This window comes from Galleria mellonella, unplaced genomic scaffold, assembly GCF_026898425.1.
Source record: "Galleria mellonella isolate WM207_F2 unplaced genomic scaffold, CSIRO_AGI_GalMel_v1 utg65, whole genome shotgun sequence".
NCBI classification, from domain to species: Eukaryota; Metazoa; Arthropoda; class Insecta; order Lepidoptera; family Pyralidae; genus Galleria; species Galleria mellonella.
This window is the reverse complement of record NW_026442138.1, coordinates 4,247,952-4,266,452: the sequence shown is the minus strand read 5'-3', so window position 1 is coordinate 4,266,452 and position 18,501 is coordinate 4,247,952. Positions and strand designations below refer to the sequence as shown.

Here is an 18,501-nt window from a genome sequence, read left to right as displayed (position 1 = left end):
ACCCCCCATGCGTTGCCGTTCCTAAGGACTCAGATGTTATTCCTCTGTACCCAGTAAATTCACGCCATATCCCACCCTTCAAACCGAAACACAGCCATACAAACACAATTGCTTCACGGTTGAAACACGAATGGGACAGAGGTACCCAAGCAATCGACTTTTGTACAAAGTATTCCTCTGGTAATTATTCTTCTATATATTGTTAATCTAGGACAATATTAGTCAGAGTCACTACACATAAGCGGGCATTTACCAGATTTATTACAGAATAGACTATATTAAAACAGATAACTATCTCAATCAATAACACTGAAAGTCTATCCAGACCGAGCCGTACGGATAATGAATTGCCTCATTTTTCCTATGTCTACAGCTCAAGCTTGTTCCTACAGCGTTTAATTGTTTCAAATGTGATTTTACCAATGCTTTCCAACGTTAAAAGTGTCTATTTTTTAACCTTTTCTATTCAACTGCCAGTAATAAAATAAAGGAAGTGTTAAGATTTTGCTAATCTATTTCAGTGCAAGTTTATCTTTTCTCTTGTGACTTGTTCTATTTTGATAAATGAAAAACACCATTTTAAACACATAAAAGCCTCTCGATTATAAGCGCATCAATTAAAAATGGTTAGACAAATTTCGATATTTTTTAGTATGTATGTATAGATTATATTTTTTTTTAATATTTAAAATTAGAACAGGGCAACATCTGACGATTCATCTTTTTACGAATAAACAGCACTTTCTCACTTAATATCAAATATATAATAAATCGTTTTGAATTGGTAAAACAAGCACACAGGCCTCACTCAGTGCCCTACGAATCCAGTATAATAATAGTTTTAGAGTGCCGTTGGGGCTACCTCGCTTTTGTAGCGCTTCTAGCATGTTTGCTCAATCTCGCGTAGATGATTACTACGCTATAAGGAGAAAGAGAATTGCATCATTGCTACACAGGGTTAGGACAAGCACCAACAGCATTCTTAAAGTAATAAGCGAGAAATATTACTCGCCTATAATTGGGCATTTCATTCAGATACTGATTTAGTCGGCTGGGTCACATCTGAATAAACTGCTTTAATTAAATTAATTTGCTTTTCTTTTTTACTAACGTAGTTTGTAAGAAAAGTGTTACTAACAAAATGGACCAAATTGTAGTCTGAATAATAAAATATATTATTATTTAAAATATTTTAATACTAGCAACTCGCCCAACTTCGCCCGGATAGATAAGTAAAAGTTCTCTAATTTCTCTGGAAATAAAACTCATATCACTCGCTGATAATGTAGCTTTCTATAGATAAAAAAATGTTTAAGATCAGTTAAATATTTTTTTATTACGTTGTTTATCCATTCTCTTTCCTCTTTATAATATTACATATTATAAAGAGGAATAATATAATATAATATAACAATACATTTTCTGTCCTAGCCTCAGTCTCCAAAAATCAAGAGAATTAATAGAAACCAAAAATGAAACATGTCCAATAAAGTTTGTTTTGTACGCGACTTTACACTTTTAAACAATCATAAATTATAACTCAATTGCTTTGAATTTTACATAAGAACAAAGTTATGAATATTGTGAAATCGACAGGAGTTCGTAGTCAAGCAGTAAAATGTTTATGCAAGCATAAAAATTAATGAATACTATATTTTCTTTGTTCCATATTTTCTAGAGTTTTTTTTTTCTACATTTTGACTTTATTATTAAAACATCTGGACCCAGTTTGAGAGTTTATCACCTCCTATCTTTATTTATTTACTTTTTTATTTATACTTTATTGTGCACAAAAATTACATTGTTATAATTATTGTTAATATAATATTAATTTGATTAAATTGCTCTGCTGAAGATTCCTGTGAAAATTACAAAAATGAAACTCAAGCTATTAAAAATTTACCTTAAAACTGATATAAAGTAGTATTTTATTTTACTGTCTGTACCCGTCTATCTATCTCCTGTCTATGTATCGGTGTGTGACTCCGGCATAGAATGGGCTACCGCCTTCCTTTTCCATGGGTGCCGTAAGAGAGGACTACGGACGGATGGGCAACAACGTACCTCTTAAAACAACACCTAAGCCCAATTGTGAATGGCCCGCCAGCGTATATCGTTAGCGCAGGCGAGGTTACGATTCCATTATCATCCATTAAAAAAAACTGCGAATGCTAACCCTAGGCGTAGCAACTATTGGCAAAACCCCCCATGGGAGAAGCTTATGTTCAGCAATGGACAGTTAACGGCTGATATGATAATGATGATGGTGACCCGTACGAAGCCGGGGCGGTTTATGAAACTAGCGCTTTATAAAATAACAATAAAACTCAATAAACTGTTTCAAAACATGTCGAAATATACAAACAGATGCTGTTGCATCTGATGCTGTTGCAACGACTTTATTTTACATATAAAGATAATGATTTGATAAAAGGTCCAAGAAACAGATATGCGATGCGAAAATGGATAGATGTCAGTACCAAGAAAGATCAAAACTCATCTATATCGCAGTTAAAAGAAAAATCTTTTTTGTATACCTGCATAATGATTGATTAAGTTCTAGTTATCGGAAGGAGGCTTTGTATAAAAAATATTTTCTTAAGTACCTCTGTCCCGTTCGTGTTTCAACCGAAAAACGCTCATGTTTTAATGGCTGTGTTTCGGTTTTGAGAGTGGAATATGGCAGTGAATTTACAGGGTATAGAGGAATAACACCTCTCACCATCAGGAATAACAGCCCTCAAGTTTAGCAATGCATCCCCATGCGTACCTTTATACTCCCCCGGTATCATGGGCGAAACAGTATACTCTGTTATGTCCATAATACTGGTCATATCTATAAGCAACGGTTACCACTTTCCATTAGGTGAGCCATCAGCTCATTTGCTAAGTGGATGAAGCATAAGATGTAAGTAAGAATATAGGCATTTGTCATTCAGTTTTCTTTGCCTGCCTACCCTATTAGGAACTTGGTTTGAAGATAAATATAGTTTTATAGTGCCCAAACCTCCCAGTAAATTAATATTAAATTGCTTTATTTAATACAATATAAGGTGGTTTCGTGTAAATCGAAAAATACTATTATGAAATCTTTTGTTGGCAGTGCCGCATTGAATGGTGGGAAAATAGGTTTTCCATTCCATTACAAATACTCGATTTGTGCTTTCACACAAAACAAATTAATTTTGCATCGCAAAAAGTTTGCCCACGAGGATATATATATATTTTAAATATGTACTTCAAAAAATATAATATTATAAATAAAAGCGTTAATAAATTTCTTGTATGTTTAGATGTTTGTGTTTGTTACTGAATTACGCTTAAAAGGCTAATTTGGCTGCACTCAAATTTAGAACACAAATACACCATATGATACGTTTTATTTTAATCACACAGACAAAGCCGCGGGGCGTTCACTAGCTATTTATGAAAATTTATAAAAATGTTCTTAAATTTATTTACGCAACAGATCTGAATTATTAACAACCTCAGTAAACTAAAAAATTTAATGATAATAATAATACTAAATATATACTACAAGCTGTGTACCAAATTTCATTTAAAATTCAATGTATTTTACGTGTAAGAGTAATAAACAACCATCGATCCATCCTAAACCAAAGCCGTTTTTATTCATCTGTATTACTGAGTAAGTTCTCAATTTGATTTTATTTTTTAAATATTACACAATAGCAGTTTTCAGTCCACTGCTGCACATCGACCTCCTTCATAGACTGCCGTAAAGAACGGTCCTGAGCTACCTTCATTCATTGACTCCCTGTATTGCATTTGACGTTATCACTCCATCTAAAGGAAATCGTCCTATATTGCGTTTACCTGTACGGGGTCTTCACTCAAGAACCCTTCTTTCACATTGGTTGTTGGTTCTTCGAACTATGTGACCGACACATTCCCGCTTCAGCTTACTTATCATTCGAGCTATGACCATCATTTTGATTTTTTTGCGGATATCCTCATTTCGGATTCTATCACACAAACAAGCTCTGAACGTAGCCCTCTCCATAACTCGCTAAGTAACTTAAAGCTTTTACATCCGGGCAAACGTGTAGGACCGATACCATAAGTCATCACTGGCAACACGCACTGATTAAAATCCTTCATCTTCAGACTAAGGTATTTTGGACGAGATATTTTTTATGTGTGTTACCACAAAACTCCGTCGTTTATAAACTGATTTGAATTTTTTTCCGGAAAGGATATACTTTTAGACTGATCCTATCAAAATTTTATCAAAATCGATTTCGTAGTTTAGTGTTTAAATCGAAACAACAAGTTTTGTCACGACGAAGTCGATGTTTCTTTTTGTAGAACAAAATCTACTTGTGATGATAAAGACCTAAAACAGATTCTAATATATACGTAAAATCTTCATTGATTTCACTAAAGTTTAACTAAAACTTTGTGGTTGTAAAGTGCAATAAAAAGTCGCGCGCTAACGTCTCTTCGCCTAAGAAGTTCGCGGGAGAATCTAATTATTTGAAATGTGCATTTTAGCACTAGTCGGGAGCGCTTGGCGTGCAGCCAGTAACAGATATATCTCGTTAACCTGACTTAGTCGCTTCTTTATTGCTCTAATAGTGGAGGTCTCATCTGCCGTTCCTAAGTTTCTAAGCCAATTTTACTTTTAAGCTGCAAAGCATAGATCGTAATCAAGCTGTCGACTATACTTGCAGACCAAAATATTTTATGCGCTGACGGGCTTAAACCGCTACGGAAAAGAATACACGGTAGTATTTTCAGAAGTATACTAAATTGGACTTACCTCTTCGGTATGGTAATAGAAATAATCAGGCCAAAATCATGAATTTCTCATATACTTTTTGTGCATCCCAAAATAAATTAAGATGTTGTAGTTAGGCATTTGAGTTTCAATCTTTTTGAAACTGTATAAATATATCAGACTATTGAGGTTTCATTGCCCGGACATTAAATATATTTCGCTCACTTGCACTATATGTACCAAATTAAGGGTATGTAATTTAAAGTTCAAAACAAAAGGCCTCCGATACCTTTGGAAAAATGTAACCAAACTGTACTGGAATCAATATCAATAGGACCGCCCAGTAACTACGTGCGAGCACGTTGACGGCACTTATTCGATGTTCCATTAAGAAGAACAGAGTTCGCTAACCAAGCTTCCCTATCTCTTGCATTGAAACTACTTAATGATATTTTGAATCAGTATCCGCAATTGGATGTATTTGCTTCCAACTTGCTGGAGTTTCGTCGAGTGACTACAGAGTATTTGTGTTCAGACGTTTTTTGTTTCAGTTAAATCTTTTTATATTATTTTTGTTATTTTTGTGTAATATTACTTTTTATATGTTATTGTACTCGTGCTTTCCTGGATGAGCGTATTGGAAGACTGTAAGGCTCACCCAGTGGATGTAATAAATAAATAAATAAATAAAATAATATTCCAGGGTTTAACAGTAAATCAACGTCCGGAAGTGTGGGAAGGCTCAGAGTTCATATTGAGCTGTATGGCATACGGCTCCCCAGATATCGTGTTCACATGGTACAAAGATGGAGTGAGAGTCAACTTCAACGGTACCACCAGGTAATTATGCGGACATTTTTATTATATGTAACTATAGTACTTTCCTGTTAAGGTATATTAGATGAATGATCAGCTTATTCACAGTTAAGTACCTATACAATAATAAAAAAAAGTAAAAGGAACAATACATTGTTTAATATATATTACTGCCTTTGCTAATATAGGCACCTCTATAATATACTCGTATAAAATTAACCCTATTAAAAACTGTCGATAGCCCTCGGCTAAGATGAGATTCAACGAATTGAAATCTCGCCGACCCTTTTCTGCTGGTAAACGGCCCTTTGAAGTTTTGATAGCTACTTTGATTATTAATATAATTTTTATTTTAGTCGACATCTTTTAAATATTCTTTGCACTCAAAAAATGATACTGTCCACAGCTTTAAATGTAACTCTAAAATACTTCTGTGTATACCGGATATGATGAGCAAATACATTAAACATCAAAGCTGAGAATAAATTTTAGCCAAATTTGGAAATTTAATTATATTTAATCTAATTAAAGCATCTAAATGGGCACTTTTTGAGAATCTAACCTTTTAACCTAAAAAAAGAACAAATTACTAAATTTTTAAAAAGTCCAAATTTTTATGACGTAAAAATCGCACTTATCTAAATGCCGTTTTATACAAACACATTATTTATTTAATAATTAATTAATCTTGTAAGTACGCTATATTCTAATTCTCCTTTTATACAGAGACCTGTAGCCATAAATAGGGTGTTATTTGATTATTAAGGATATATAAATTTGCATATTCTCCGTGTTGTGACAGAGTAAGAACATGATATACCAGTCTGTCACAAAATTGGTCTTACATATTTAATTGTACCTCGAGTTGTAAATAAACCATTCATTCATTCATTCATACCAGCACTCACCTATGTTAATTACTATACTCGTATTACGTAATTTCTCTGATCACTCCTTCTTATTCGTTTCGTGTATTTTTCATGATGATGATGAAATGCTGTAACCGTCTATGTTAATAATATGTAATAACGAAGCACCAACGGAGATTGAAAAAATGAAGTCAATTCAGTTGACCCATCATAGCTACTAGCTACTAGCGAATTAACTACGTTACAAATACCTTGACTAATATAAACACTGCACAATTATAGGAAACTAGATCGTACTAGTAAAAATAATTACATTTTCAGAGACATGTGGACTCGAACAGTAGTAGAAGACGCACTAGGACGTCGCATGTCAGTATTGGGCATATCGGAAGCGCAGCGGCCTGACAGTGGCAAGTGGTCTTGTTCAGCCGACGATGCTGGTAGACGACGCTGCCGTGCGTTAAGACTGACCATATTAAGGCCACCTGATATACGACTCATGCCGTCCTCACTGACTGTCAATAAAGTAAGTTTATTTGTACACTTTTGGTTTGGACATATCTTCCAATTGATGTTGAAATAATAGATAATCGGTTACAATAAAGCCAACCTGATAGAAAGATTGATAATTCTTTATAAAACATTCTTCTATATACAATCCGGCTCAAAGGACCAAATATCAAAATTCAAGTACCCCTAACTACTTTTTTAATAAAGAACATACATATACATAAGATGACCTATACTTCCACTTTTGGTTTGCTGGAAGAAAACTCTTACAAAATTAAGCTCGCCTTTGCATATTTGCTTCTCACTTCCATGTTTCTATATATTTTATTAGTATGTACAATAAAGTATAAATAAAATACTTTATATATAAGCTCATATACGTTAACTGATATTGCGAAATCATCATCAGAATCTTTGGTGTCATCATAAATCGTCAAAATATGTTTTATGAATATCTGCAATTATTACAGGGTGACAACGTGAGCATCACATGCTTGGCTGGTGCTGGACGAATCCACGGTGCTCTAGGATTTAGTTGGGCAAGGGAACGTACTTTGCTCCCTCTAGTGCCAGGACGCGAGGTCTGGGAAGATCTTTACCCAGCTGGCAGCGTATTGAAGCTTTATAACGTACAGGTAATCTACAAATGATTATACTTACAGCGAAATATCTTCAAATCATAAAATTATTGCTCTCAATTATTAACCAAATTCCAAAAATCTGGATTCAATGTGTTTACTCTGTTATTACATAAAAGCGTCCTTTAAACTTTATATTTTACTAATGTACTGTAGAAATCAGGCGAGTATCGCTGCAAAGTGTCGTCAGTGGCGGGCACCATCTCCAAACGTGTAACGGTCTGGGCGCTGGGTCCTAATGAGCCAGCATGCAGCGCAGACGCAGCACTCGGACTCCGCTGGCCACGTACAGCGCCCGGGGCGCTTGCAGCCGCACCCTGTCCACCTGGACATATCGGAGATACCACCAGGTTATACTCATTATCTGAGTTTGTAGATTTTTTTAATAAATTAATGTGATATACTAATTCCACATACATGGGTTACACTAGAAAGGAATCAGTGAGGAATAATAGGGATTTTTAGTCACTGAAGTCAAAGTAGAAGTAGGCAAACAAGCATACGCCACACCTGATGATAAATGGTTACCTTACGCGCGCGCGTTGCTGAACCTGAAGAAATCTCTTTACTCCTTTTATGAAGAATCCCATGCTATAGACTTGGAGAAACCTCAACAAGAAGCTCATTCTATATCCATAAGTGTTCATGGAAGAAAACATCTCTAAAACTGCGCTATACGCAACCATCTAGGCTATAACGTATGGGGGTATGCAATTATTTAAGATACATAAAAAACATATTGTATTATTATTTCAGATTTTGCGAACCGAAAACTGGCCAACACGGAGTCAAATGGATGATGCCAGATTTCTCAGACTGTATCGCAGACTCGCTCAAAGATATTTATGAACAAGTACGTAAACTAGATATTTCAACACATGTTTCGTCATATCTGTTTAGAAGAATATTTAATTCTATATATATCTAGAAGATTTCTTCAAGAAGAACTTTTTCCAAGTCTCCAAAAGAAAATTTTCTTTCGCCTTAAAAACGTGAACTGTCATTTATAAACGTCTTTTAACTCTCCTTATTTCTACCATCTGCCAATCTACAAAAGATACCACTGCCAGTCACATTTGGATATATTGAAGCAGTTAACAAGTGTAGGGAGCTCTGTGACCTAAATATATATGCAAACATTCTAATAATATCAATATATGTAAATAAACTCCTTGCAAGCACATTTAAATAAACCTAACTGGCAATGATAAATACTGAAATACCTCACCTTTATGCCTCAACTTGATGACCATTGTCCACCCAGTTCAGCCGCATCTGGTACGGGTACTCCTGGGCTAACGTATCGCACGTGGCGCGGCAATACGGCGCTGTACTGCGTTCACTACCAGCACGACCTGGGGATGCAGCGCGACCATTGCAGCACGCGCGTAGCATGTTGAACTATCTGCGTTCAGTCGCTGCCACGCCGGCAGACCGCGCTGCAGCCGCTGAACATCTACTGAGGATATACGACGCACTACTCAGACACCCCGATGCCTTCCTTGATGAAGAGGTTAGTATATACATCTAGTCACAGATTACGTTTAAGTGACATATTATTTAAGTGATCGTTGAGGTCACATGATATCGCGGCAACTGAACATTCACTCAGGATGTATAAAATCGCTGTTCTTTTTATACAATTTAGAATAGAAAACACGCTAACAAGCCACCTGATGGAAAGTGGTAATTTTCACTTATAAACGTGAAGACTACCATGGATATAACAGAGTATGTCCATGATGTCACCCATGATGTATGCCCAGAAGAATAAGACCTGAGTCCTCAAGAATAACAACGCTAAACAGTATACTCTATTATGGCCATAATACTACTCATGTGTATAAACAACAGTTACCACTTTCCACCAGGTGTGCCGTCAGCTTGTTTGCCATTCTAAGTTGCATAAAAAAATTATGTATTTATAATAAATCAATATAATGGAGTTGATACGGCAATACGATACTGTGTGACTAGAATTGCGGTCGCCAACCTGCCTGCCAAGCGTACCAACAACTGGCAATATCATTATTTTATTTATTAATTATAAAACCAACAATTTGGATAATCTTTTTAATTACAGAAAATCTATGAACTTCAAAATGCAATAGCCGATACGGCGGCCATGAGAGACCATTTAGACCTACGGCTTCACGAATTCACAGTCAAAACTATACCAGTCCGTGACGACAACGCTGCTCATTTCGACCTTCAACCAAACACAGGGTCCGAGGAATGGCAGCTGACTTCGGTCGGAGTGGAACTTGTAGGAAGAACTGGCAATGCTTCAGTGGTGGCCATACAGTATCACAATTTAGCAGCTAGATTACCCTCTTTGAGAAGATCTATTGAATTCAGGTGACTTGAGATTTTTTTTACGTTAATGTAATTTAGAGAATAGTTTAGAAAAAGGTTTTTGAATAATAATGAATTTCAAGAAAATTCTTTGCAAATTTCAGTCTTAAACACAACTTTACTTACTAAACATATAGCACTAAATATACAATACCTGATTTTCTCAAATAAAAGATAGTATTTGCTTATCTGGAAAATATATTGACAAGAAATGTGAAGTACTTCTAAAGCGACATAAGTTATGTAAACATCCTGGTGATTATTTGTATAAATTGCCATAAAAATTGTCTTTTGATAAAGACAGTTTTACGATTTTACTTAAATTTATAATAATAAATATTCCTCCTCTTCTACTTTACTTACTAATTTGATTACTGATCAATATCAATATTTTAGCAAAGGATCTTCCAGAAATGGCCGTGAACTAGAGTACGAGGTGGCATCTCAACAGCTACAACTGGGGGCAAGTGGCGCCGTCGACTCAACGATGCAGCACACAGTCACCTTGCTGTTCACACACATCAAGAACCATAGTACTGTCGGTAAGTCTTTACGTATGATACGTGGTTAGATATCTGGAGAAATCAAAAGACACTTACTTTTGCTTTAAGTCTATATATTTTGAATTCCTATTGCTGTTTAATTCTGCTTAATGATTTATCTACTTAAAAGACTTATTTTTCAGTCTTATAAAAGAATTTTAATAGTCGTAATTAAGAATACTATTTTTGTTTCTTTTATCTCTCATTTGAAAAAAGAAACTTTTCTACATGTCTGTCCTTTGGTCTCACCTATCCCTTTGCGTCTGCAATACTAATTTGATCTGACATTCTTTCTCTACAATAACAATTCAAACTTTTAAACACAATTACATACTTAAAATGCTTTTACACGAGCTCTAAACGTCGTTGTACCTTTTTCTATAAAGACTATCTAAAATGACCACACCTCATCTGTATACTACGTCATAATACGATCTAAGCATAAGGGTCTCTAACACAACAATATATAATAAAAATAATGTTCCCATTTAAAATCCTTGTAAGCATTAATTTTAGCTCAAATAGCATAATGTATTACTCGGTAATAACACCACCTAGCAACACAGGTCAAAAGAATCTGAGACTGCTTTGTCCTACTCAACGAGATATAAATGAATTGGTCATAACACATAGCTACATAGCGTGCAAGGCACGAGGCGACATGTTTTCGTTGGACGCGATTTTAGCAAGTGCCATCTGTCTCTATAAAATATATGAACAGGATGTATGTAACTGTAGGGTCGAAGATGTCGTGCGGCGTCCGCAGCGCTCGGCAGCCCCGCGCGTGGAGCTCGGAGCGGTGCGAGGCGCGAGCGCCCGAGCCCGCGCTGCTGGCGTGCCGCTGCCGCGGGCTCGGCACGCTCGCACTCTTCACCGTCGCACGCTCCGCCCTGGTCAGTTGCCCCTTACCACATACATAATGACTACTATGGTGACCCAGCAAACGTTTTGCCCCCTACTGTCTCCTTCTAGAACCAATTTCCTTATTGGAATAATAAACTATCCCTTCTCACAAGTTGGAGCGCACAGTACATATTTACGAAACTTAAGCTATGTTAAAGATTAACGAGAACGAACATCGTAACTGAAACCAATATCGTACTACTTTAATGAAAGGTTTTAAAGGTATATGGCGTAAAGTTGCCTGATACAGAAGATCTACATCTTCTGTACCAGGGGGGACGGCTATCAATTTAAAAAGTAGGATATAGCAATGATACTTCAGGGTATGAATGCATAAGACCTTAGCCATGAGAGTGATGCTCGTAAATATAGGCGACTAATACCACTTCCTATCAAGTGGATCGTCATCTTGTTTCCCATTCCAACTTATGTAATAAAAATTATCACGATAAAATAGAAAAGCAAAGTTTTTAAACGACATACTTTAGAGTATGTTTATGCTATCTTCGCGGAAAAAAATATAAGCTTAGTCTAATCGGAAGCTTGATTTACTTTACGTCCTTGCTATTTTCAGTAATTAAATATAATTCTTCAAATTTCCAGACAGACTCAGAGAAAGATCTTCGTGGAATCGTCAAGATTACAGCCAGTTTAGGAGGTGCTATGTGCTTGGTAGCGGCAGCGCTGCAACTCTTGGGTCTTGTTCCTGGAAGGAGAGTGAAGTTGCCAGTGCTACTGAAAGCCGCGACAGCCGGTACTCATTCTGCTGCGATATTGACATTGTTGGAGTGTGATACTAGACAGGTAAATATCATTTTCAGTCTACAGTTTGACAATTAAACTGTCACAACACTTGTGACAGTTTAATTGTCAAAAATGTATGATCTCCCAAGTAGACTATTTAAATATTTTAGTCTGTCAAGCCTAGATTAAATGTTATGTCCAAATTTCAATTACACGCAAGAGTACGCAATCACTCACGGACTCGCAGTCCCTGCTCCTGAATTGTTTGGTGTCCGCCCTATGATCCGGGCAAAGACTTCAGTTATGCGCAAAGACATGTCTGAGAGCATATCTGCGCCTATTTTAAAGAGTCGGATTCCTGAAAAATAATATTAAATACGCTAATGAGTACATTAGTTTAATGGTCGATGCAGGAGGAGGCGTGCCCGGGCGCGCTGGGCTGGGTGTGCGCGGCGTGCTGGTGCGCGGGTTGCGCCGCGCTGTGCGCGCAACCGCTGCTTCTGCAGGCCGAGCTGGCCGCGCGTGCGCAGCGTGCGCCCTCTGTGGCACTGCTAGCAGGTATGCATAGCACGGGAGGAGGTAAAGACACTACGCCGGCATACATAGACCAACAGTGTATGCCGGCTGCAAATCCAGCGACCCGGAGGTCGTCACCTCCGAAGTAGAAGCCGGGGTAATGGGGTACGCCCCGAGGCCCCTACCTCAACCGCCCACACATCATCCGGCGGGCAAGAGAAGACCATGTTGTTGTTGTTGACGGGAGGAGGTGTGTTACTGCTGCTGCTGCAGACCAAGCGAGGAGAGCGCACGCAGCGATAAAGGCAGGCGTACTGGTGGTGATCTCTCCCTGGCAGATGACAATATATTTATCACTATATCAACCTTAAATTTGGACTAATCCAATTTGGCACTATAATATGTTTCGTCAATTCTTTTTTTAACATTTCACATTCTATAAAGTCTTAAGTGCGTATGATTGATATGAATGTAAGGCGTGAGTGTGGCCGGCAGGCGTGTGCACGCTGGCGTGGCTGTCGGCGCGGCTGTGGGGCGGCGCGCCGCTGCAGGTGGGCGCGGCGGCGGCGGCGGTGTGCGCGGCGGGCTGCGCGCTGCTGGCCGCGCTCTGCCTCGCGCTCGCGCTCTGCGCCGCCGCGCGCCTGCGTGCGCTCGCGCACAAGGTGCCGCCCGAGCGCAGGACCTACCTCCGCGACAGGTACCCTATACGTCTACATGCTGCACGCTTACACGCGACCGATCCACCATTAGTTATCCGCAATCATTTTTTAATTAATCAATCAGTAACATTGAAAATTAAGGATTGCTTTTGAAAATTAACAGATATTTGTGGCATTACCACACTTCGTCAAACTACGGTTATAACTCATATTAATATCTACTCTTCAAGCTCTTTCGCATTTGATTCTCATATTAACATGGTTGGTAAAATATACATCATCTGCCAACTTTTGTCTTCTCACAGTTGCCATTCAACTATATATTACAATGTTTATTTATTTATACAATAAAAATAGGGCTACACAAATATTATATAAATAGAAAATCAAATGCAAAATTCTAGCAAATCAATTAGAAAGAACTGATTCTAATTCAGCTTACAAGGTTTATCCTAAAAAACTAACATACAATTCACAGGTTACAGAGGAATAACACCTGAGTCCTCAGAAATGGCAACGCATGGGGGGGATTATCATGGGCGAAACAGTATACTCTATAATGTCCATGGTACTGCTTATGTCTATAGGCGACGGTTACCACGTTCCATTAGGTAGGCCGTCATCTTGTTCGCCATTCTAAATAGCATAAAAACAAAAAAACATACATTGCAAATTAAACGAAACTTGTAAAAAAACGACGAAGCTGTAAGCTCTTTTCAATGTCAGCTATGATAGAATGCGAGTAATATAATACACACGGTGTGCAGGGGCCGCGTGATCCGGCACACGCTAGTGCTGCTGCTGACGACATCGGCGACGCAGGCGGCGGGCGTGGCGTACGCGCAGCCCGGCCCGCGCCGCCTCGCGCTCGTCGCCGCGCTCTCCACCGCCGCGCTGGCCAACGTACGCACACACCTTCAAGCCTCTAATACACGTTGGACAAGCACCCTCTAGTACACTTTGAACGAGCACGCTCGACGACTGCACTTAGATAATAAATACTGAGCCTTTTGCATGTTTTTGCCATTTGTGGCTTATGCTCTTCAACGTCCCACCGAAAAAAACAATAAGATCATTACAACAAATGGGAAAAAATGGATTGAAAAATGAGGAATGAAAGGAAACATGATAGAAAAAATTTGCTAAAAAACCTGGAAATTAATATCCGGGAACAAGCTGCACTCCTACGGGGGGCTACAAAAAAAAACAAAACGTCCCGCCGAGTGTCAGTTTCTCGTGCATAGCGCAAAAGCATTCGATGCAATCCACAAACAGTGATCACTCGTTTGCTGAATTTTCAGTTCAGTTTTTGAAAAATCTGAGTTTTTGTCTGTTCTTCTTAGCTGAAATTGCATTCTAAATGGGCGGTCGAAGCATAAAAAATTACTATTCAGAAATTTAAGATTATCTGACTTCATCCTCATCTATCATCCCTCACTGGTACCCCGCCACCGTATACCCCGATAGCGCAAGCAGAAATACCATTTTATTAGATATAATCTATTTAAAAAAAAAGAAAAACTATGTTTAAAGTTTTTCCAAAAGTCGAGGAAATTAGACAATTTAGACATTTTTCGGTATTACAAAAAGCAATCGTCTATATTATACGTATGTGTTTGAGCAGGGCGTGGCGATGGTGGTGTGCTACGTAGTTCGCGACGAGGAATGCGTGCGGGCGGCGCGACGTCTTCTGTCACTACCAACCCGCGACTGGCATGCACACGACTCGCCCGCTGGCGACACGTCGCTAAGCCGTTAGTAACTCACTACTACTTACACAGAGGCCCTGCATGCTATCGCTACCAAATAGCATTCTGTAAGATAGTTTCAAGAGCAATACCAGAGAGGTACCGCGTACTGATAACGAATGAAAACGTAGTCTACGTCTCTCAGCCTGAAAATTCTGTCTAACGATAAATAAATCTGTCTACCAGAGGGAGACCTCTGTCCCATTCGTGTTTTAACCGTGAAGCAGTTGTGTTTGCATGGCTGTGTTTCGGTTTGAAGGATGGGATATGGCGTGAATTTACTGGGTACAGAGGATTAACACCTGATTCCTCAGGAATGGCAACGCATGGGGGGTATCATGGGCGAAACAGTATACTCTGTTATGTCCACGGTACTGGTCAGGTCTATAGGCGACGGTTACCACTTTCCATCAGGTGGGCTGTCAGCTTGTTTGCCATTCTAAGTTGTATAAAAAAAAAGTACCACGTATTTATCAATCTTCGACTCTCACGCTAATAAGTAAAATGTCTATTCTGCGTAAAGAAGAGAACAAACACAGTAAGTCCCCACATTAACTCGTGTAACAATCCATAGATTTGTCTGTAATATTTTTATTCGGGAGAAATGGAAAAAGATACGACACATGGACATTGAGATTCGAAACTAGTGATGTGCAACATTTATTACAATTACCTTTTTTATAAGCGCCATCTACATTTACGATTATCGATGTCGATGTTATACAACAGTCTACAATCAGTTTTCGCCTTGTTGTTAGAGGTAACTTCAATATTTTAGGTACTAATACCCTATTTCTCTATACTATTTCAGTGTACATAAAGCAAGGAGGTGAGGTGGAAAGCCGCGGCGGTGTGGGCGTGCTGGAGTCGTCGTCTTCGCCCGTGTCGCCTGCCTCTTCCTACTGGCGAGCGCCCGGACTGGAAAGCCCGACGCACGCCAGAGTACATAGGTAACGAAAAAAATTATTTTTAATACATAAACAACAGCTACAATTCTGGTCAGAGAAAAATATGGTTACCCAGAATATATAGAAAAAAAGTCATTTCAAGCAGCAAAGCAAAGAGGCAACAATGGACGGCCTTAATCTTAAATAAAAAAATTATAATACTCGTACTTAGCAAATCTTTCCCACACTGCAACCTGTGTATTTTAACACTTACAATTATTTAAGGACTTTGGAAACTAATGGATAATACATGATCAATCAAGTTCTTTAAACAACATGTTCTAAACGAACGTAAAAGTAGTTTACCAGATTTACCAGAGAGACTTTGTACAAAAGTCGATTGCTTGTGTATCTCTCCCATTCCCCATTCGTATTTCTGCCGTAAAACAGTTGTGTTTGCATGGCTGTGTTTCAGTTTGAAGGGTGAGATATGGCGTGAATTTACAGGGTACAGAGGAATAACAACTGAGTCTTCAGGAATGGCAATGCATGGGGGGTATCATAGGCGACGGATACCACTTTCCATCAGGTGGGCCGTCAGCTTGTTTGCCATTCTAAGTTGTATAAAAAAAAGTTTGAATTTGGACAATAACACCTAATCTAGTTTAAAAGAGAAATTGATAAAGCAACATTTTTTTTTGCAGACGACAATCAACACCAGACAGCAGAGCGGACATAGTCCGCTGCGTAGAATACAAAGACTCAGTTCTGAGCCCTCACCACTACGAGGGCCGCCACGTGGGCACCACGCACGCGGTGTGCGACCTCATACCGCACGCGCCGCCGCAGCCCGAGTACATGGCGCGGGTGTGTCTCGAGCTCGGGGTCCTCAACACGCCCCCGCGGGAAGCGCCCGCCCCCCTCCTCACGTGCTCCGTCGACTTCGAACCCTACAACGAGAAGCACTTCACCAAGGACAGCTGCGCCATGTGCGTCCAGTCCAACCCGGACGTCTCCAAAATCCCCTCCCCACCGATCAAGAGCTGTCTGAAGAAATCCAAACAGTTCACGTCGAGCACCTCTCTGCCGTCCATTGAAATCGTCAAGGACGACTCCAAGAGTAAATCCGACATCGAACAAGTGAACAGGGAGTGGAACAAAGCGTACGACTCGCCGGATACGGACAAAATGCTCAATAAAATAACGAGCGACTTAGACTTTCTGCTCAATAGGACTCAGGAGGCGAGTAAAAGTGTTGTGCGTGATCAAATTGAGGAGGCGCCTACCTAGGAGTGCGACAGTAGCATAGTTATGTGATAGAATTTAGATGAATAATCAAAACGAATAACATGGAAACAGGGGTGCAACATGCCAAAAAATTAGATATATAATGTATATAGATAGGTAAGATTTTTTATAAGTTATATCAAAATCTTGTATAACAATACTACATGTACATAATAACTTTTTCTGTGAAAACGTTATCAAAACAAGAATAATTAACTATGTGTGATAATTTATTTAAACATAAACAGTACAAAAAAAACAATTTCTATTATATTAATTTACATATTAGACTTACTTTGTTCCCAAAATCTCACAATGATCTGAAGATCTCTTTTCAATCTTTCTTCTTTTTTTATGTTATAAATATAACTTAACAAGTACTTGTAAAAAATATAAATCCACGTGCTAAAATAAAAGTACCTAATTGCCGATATTGTACTGGCCTACGACAAAAAAGAATATAAAATCAAAATAAATATATATATATATATATATATATATATATATATATATATATATATATATATATATATAGATTTGGAAAAAAGTAGTTCATAATTCAAATTTAAAAAAAATCGAGCCGATTTGAAAAATTCTAACAAAATATACCTATGTCATGATTATTGACCCGTTTTTGGCTCTCGATTCTCTATCTATACTACATATAAACAAAGCTTAAGCAATGGTGTCCATCAAATCACGACAACTACTTGTAGTAGACCAATATCAGCCATTATGTACTTGCTATATCTAAACATAATAACGGTTTACCCTTTTTTCACGCTACGCTCTCAACTTCTATTAACATAATTTAATATCAATGAAAATATTGCTTCATTAAAAGGGAAATTATAAACATTGACCAATATCACGGGAACAGTTGAACCTCTTTTTTATATAATTAATTATATTTATTTTTTATTTTTCCGTATGGTCCTAACATACCTCTTTCCTTCCCATGGATGTCGTAAGAAACGACTAAAGGAATTTAAAGGCAGCAGCGTCCCTCTTTAAACATCTCTAAAGCCTAACTATAGCTGCCAAACGTGACAACTACACGCAGAGCCCCTCGATAAAGGGAATCCTATGTTCAGCAGTGGACAGTTACCAGCTGATATGATGATATTTTTATTATTTTACATTATTACCGAGTAAAAATGTATAATATTTACTTTGCTTTTTTTTTGAAAATTTTTTGCTCCCATTATAATTGTTAATGGTGTTTTGTAATTACAATCTTATGTATACTTCAAGTGAAATTCACCATTGATTTTCACAAAACAAAA

The 18,501-nt window shown here is 38.0% G+C and overlaps 1 protein-coding gene across 1 annotated transcript in view; it reads left to right on the top strand.

The window, feature by feature from the left end:
• Positions 1 to 17,685, top strand: part of LOC113519755 (uncharacterized) — a 515,411-nt gene extending 497,726 nt beyond the window's left edge. Inside the window, exons 10-25 of the mRNA XM_052900408.1 lie at positions 5,445 to 5,581; positions 6,748 to 6,952; positions 7,407 to 7,571; positions 7,731 to 7,924; positions 8,331 to 8,427; positions 8,839 to 9,087; positions 9,658 to 9,932; positions 10,326 to 10,471; positions 11,210 to 11,364; positions 11,978 to 12,178; positions 12,532 to 12,676; positions 13,130 to 13,331; positions 14,061 to 14,196; positions 14,918 to 15,047; positions 15,853 to 15,991; positions 16,633 to 17,685. Coding sequence (XP_052756368.1) covers positions 5,445 to 5,581; positions 6,748 to 6,952; positions 7,407 to 7,571; positions 7,731 to 7,924; positions 8,331 to 8,427; positions 8,839 to 9,087; positions 9,658 to 9,932; positions 10,326 to 10,471; positions 11,210 to 11,364; positions 11,978 to 12,178; positions 12,532 to 12,676; positions 13,130 to 13,331; positions 14,061 to 14,196; positions 14,918 to 15,047; positions 15,853 to 15,991; positions 16,633 to 17,218 — 3,162 coding nt within the window. The 3' untranslated portion in view covers positions 17,219 to 17,685. The remainder of the gene's footprint in view (positions 1 to 5,444; positions 5,582 to 6,747; positions 6,953 to 7,406; positions 7,572 to 7,730; positions 7,925 to 8,330; positions 8,428 to 8,838; positions 9,088 to 9,657; positions 9,933 to 10,325; positions 10,472 to 11,209; positions 11,365 to 11,977; positions 12,179 to 12,531; positions 12,677 to 13,129; positions 13,332 to 14,060; positions 14,197 to 14,917; positions 15,048 to 15,852; positions 15,992 to 16,632) is intronic.
• Positions 17,686 to 18,501: the final 816 nt, after the last annotated feature.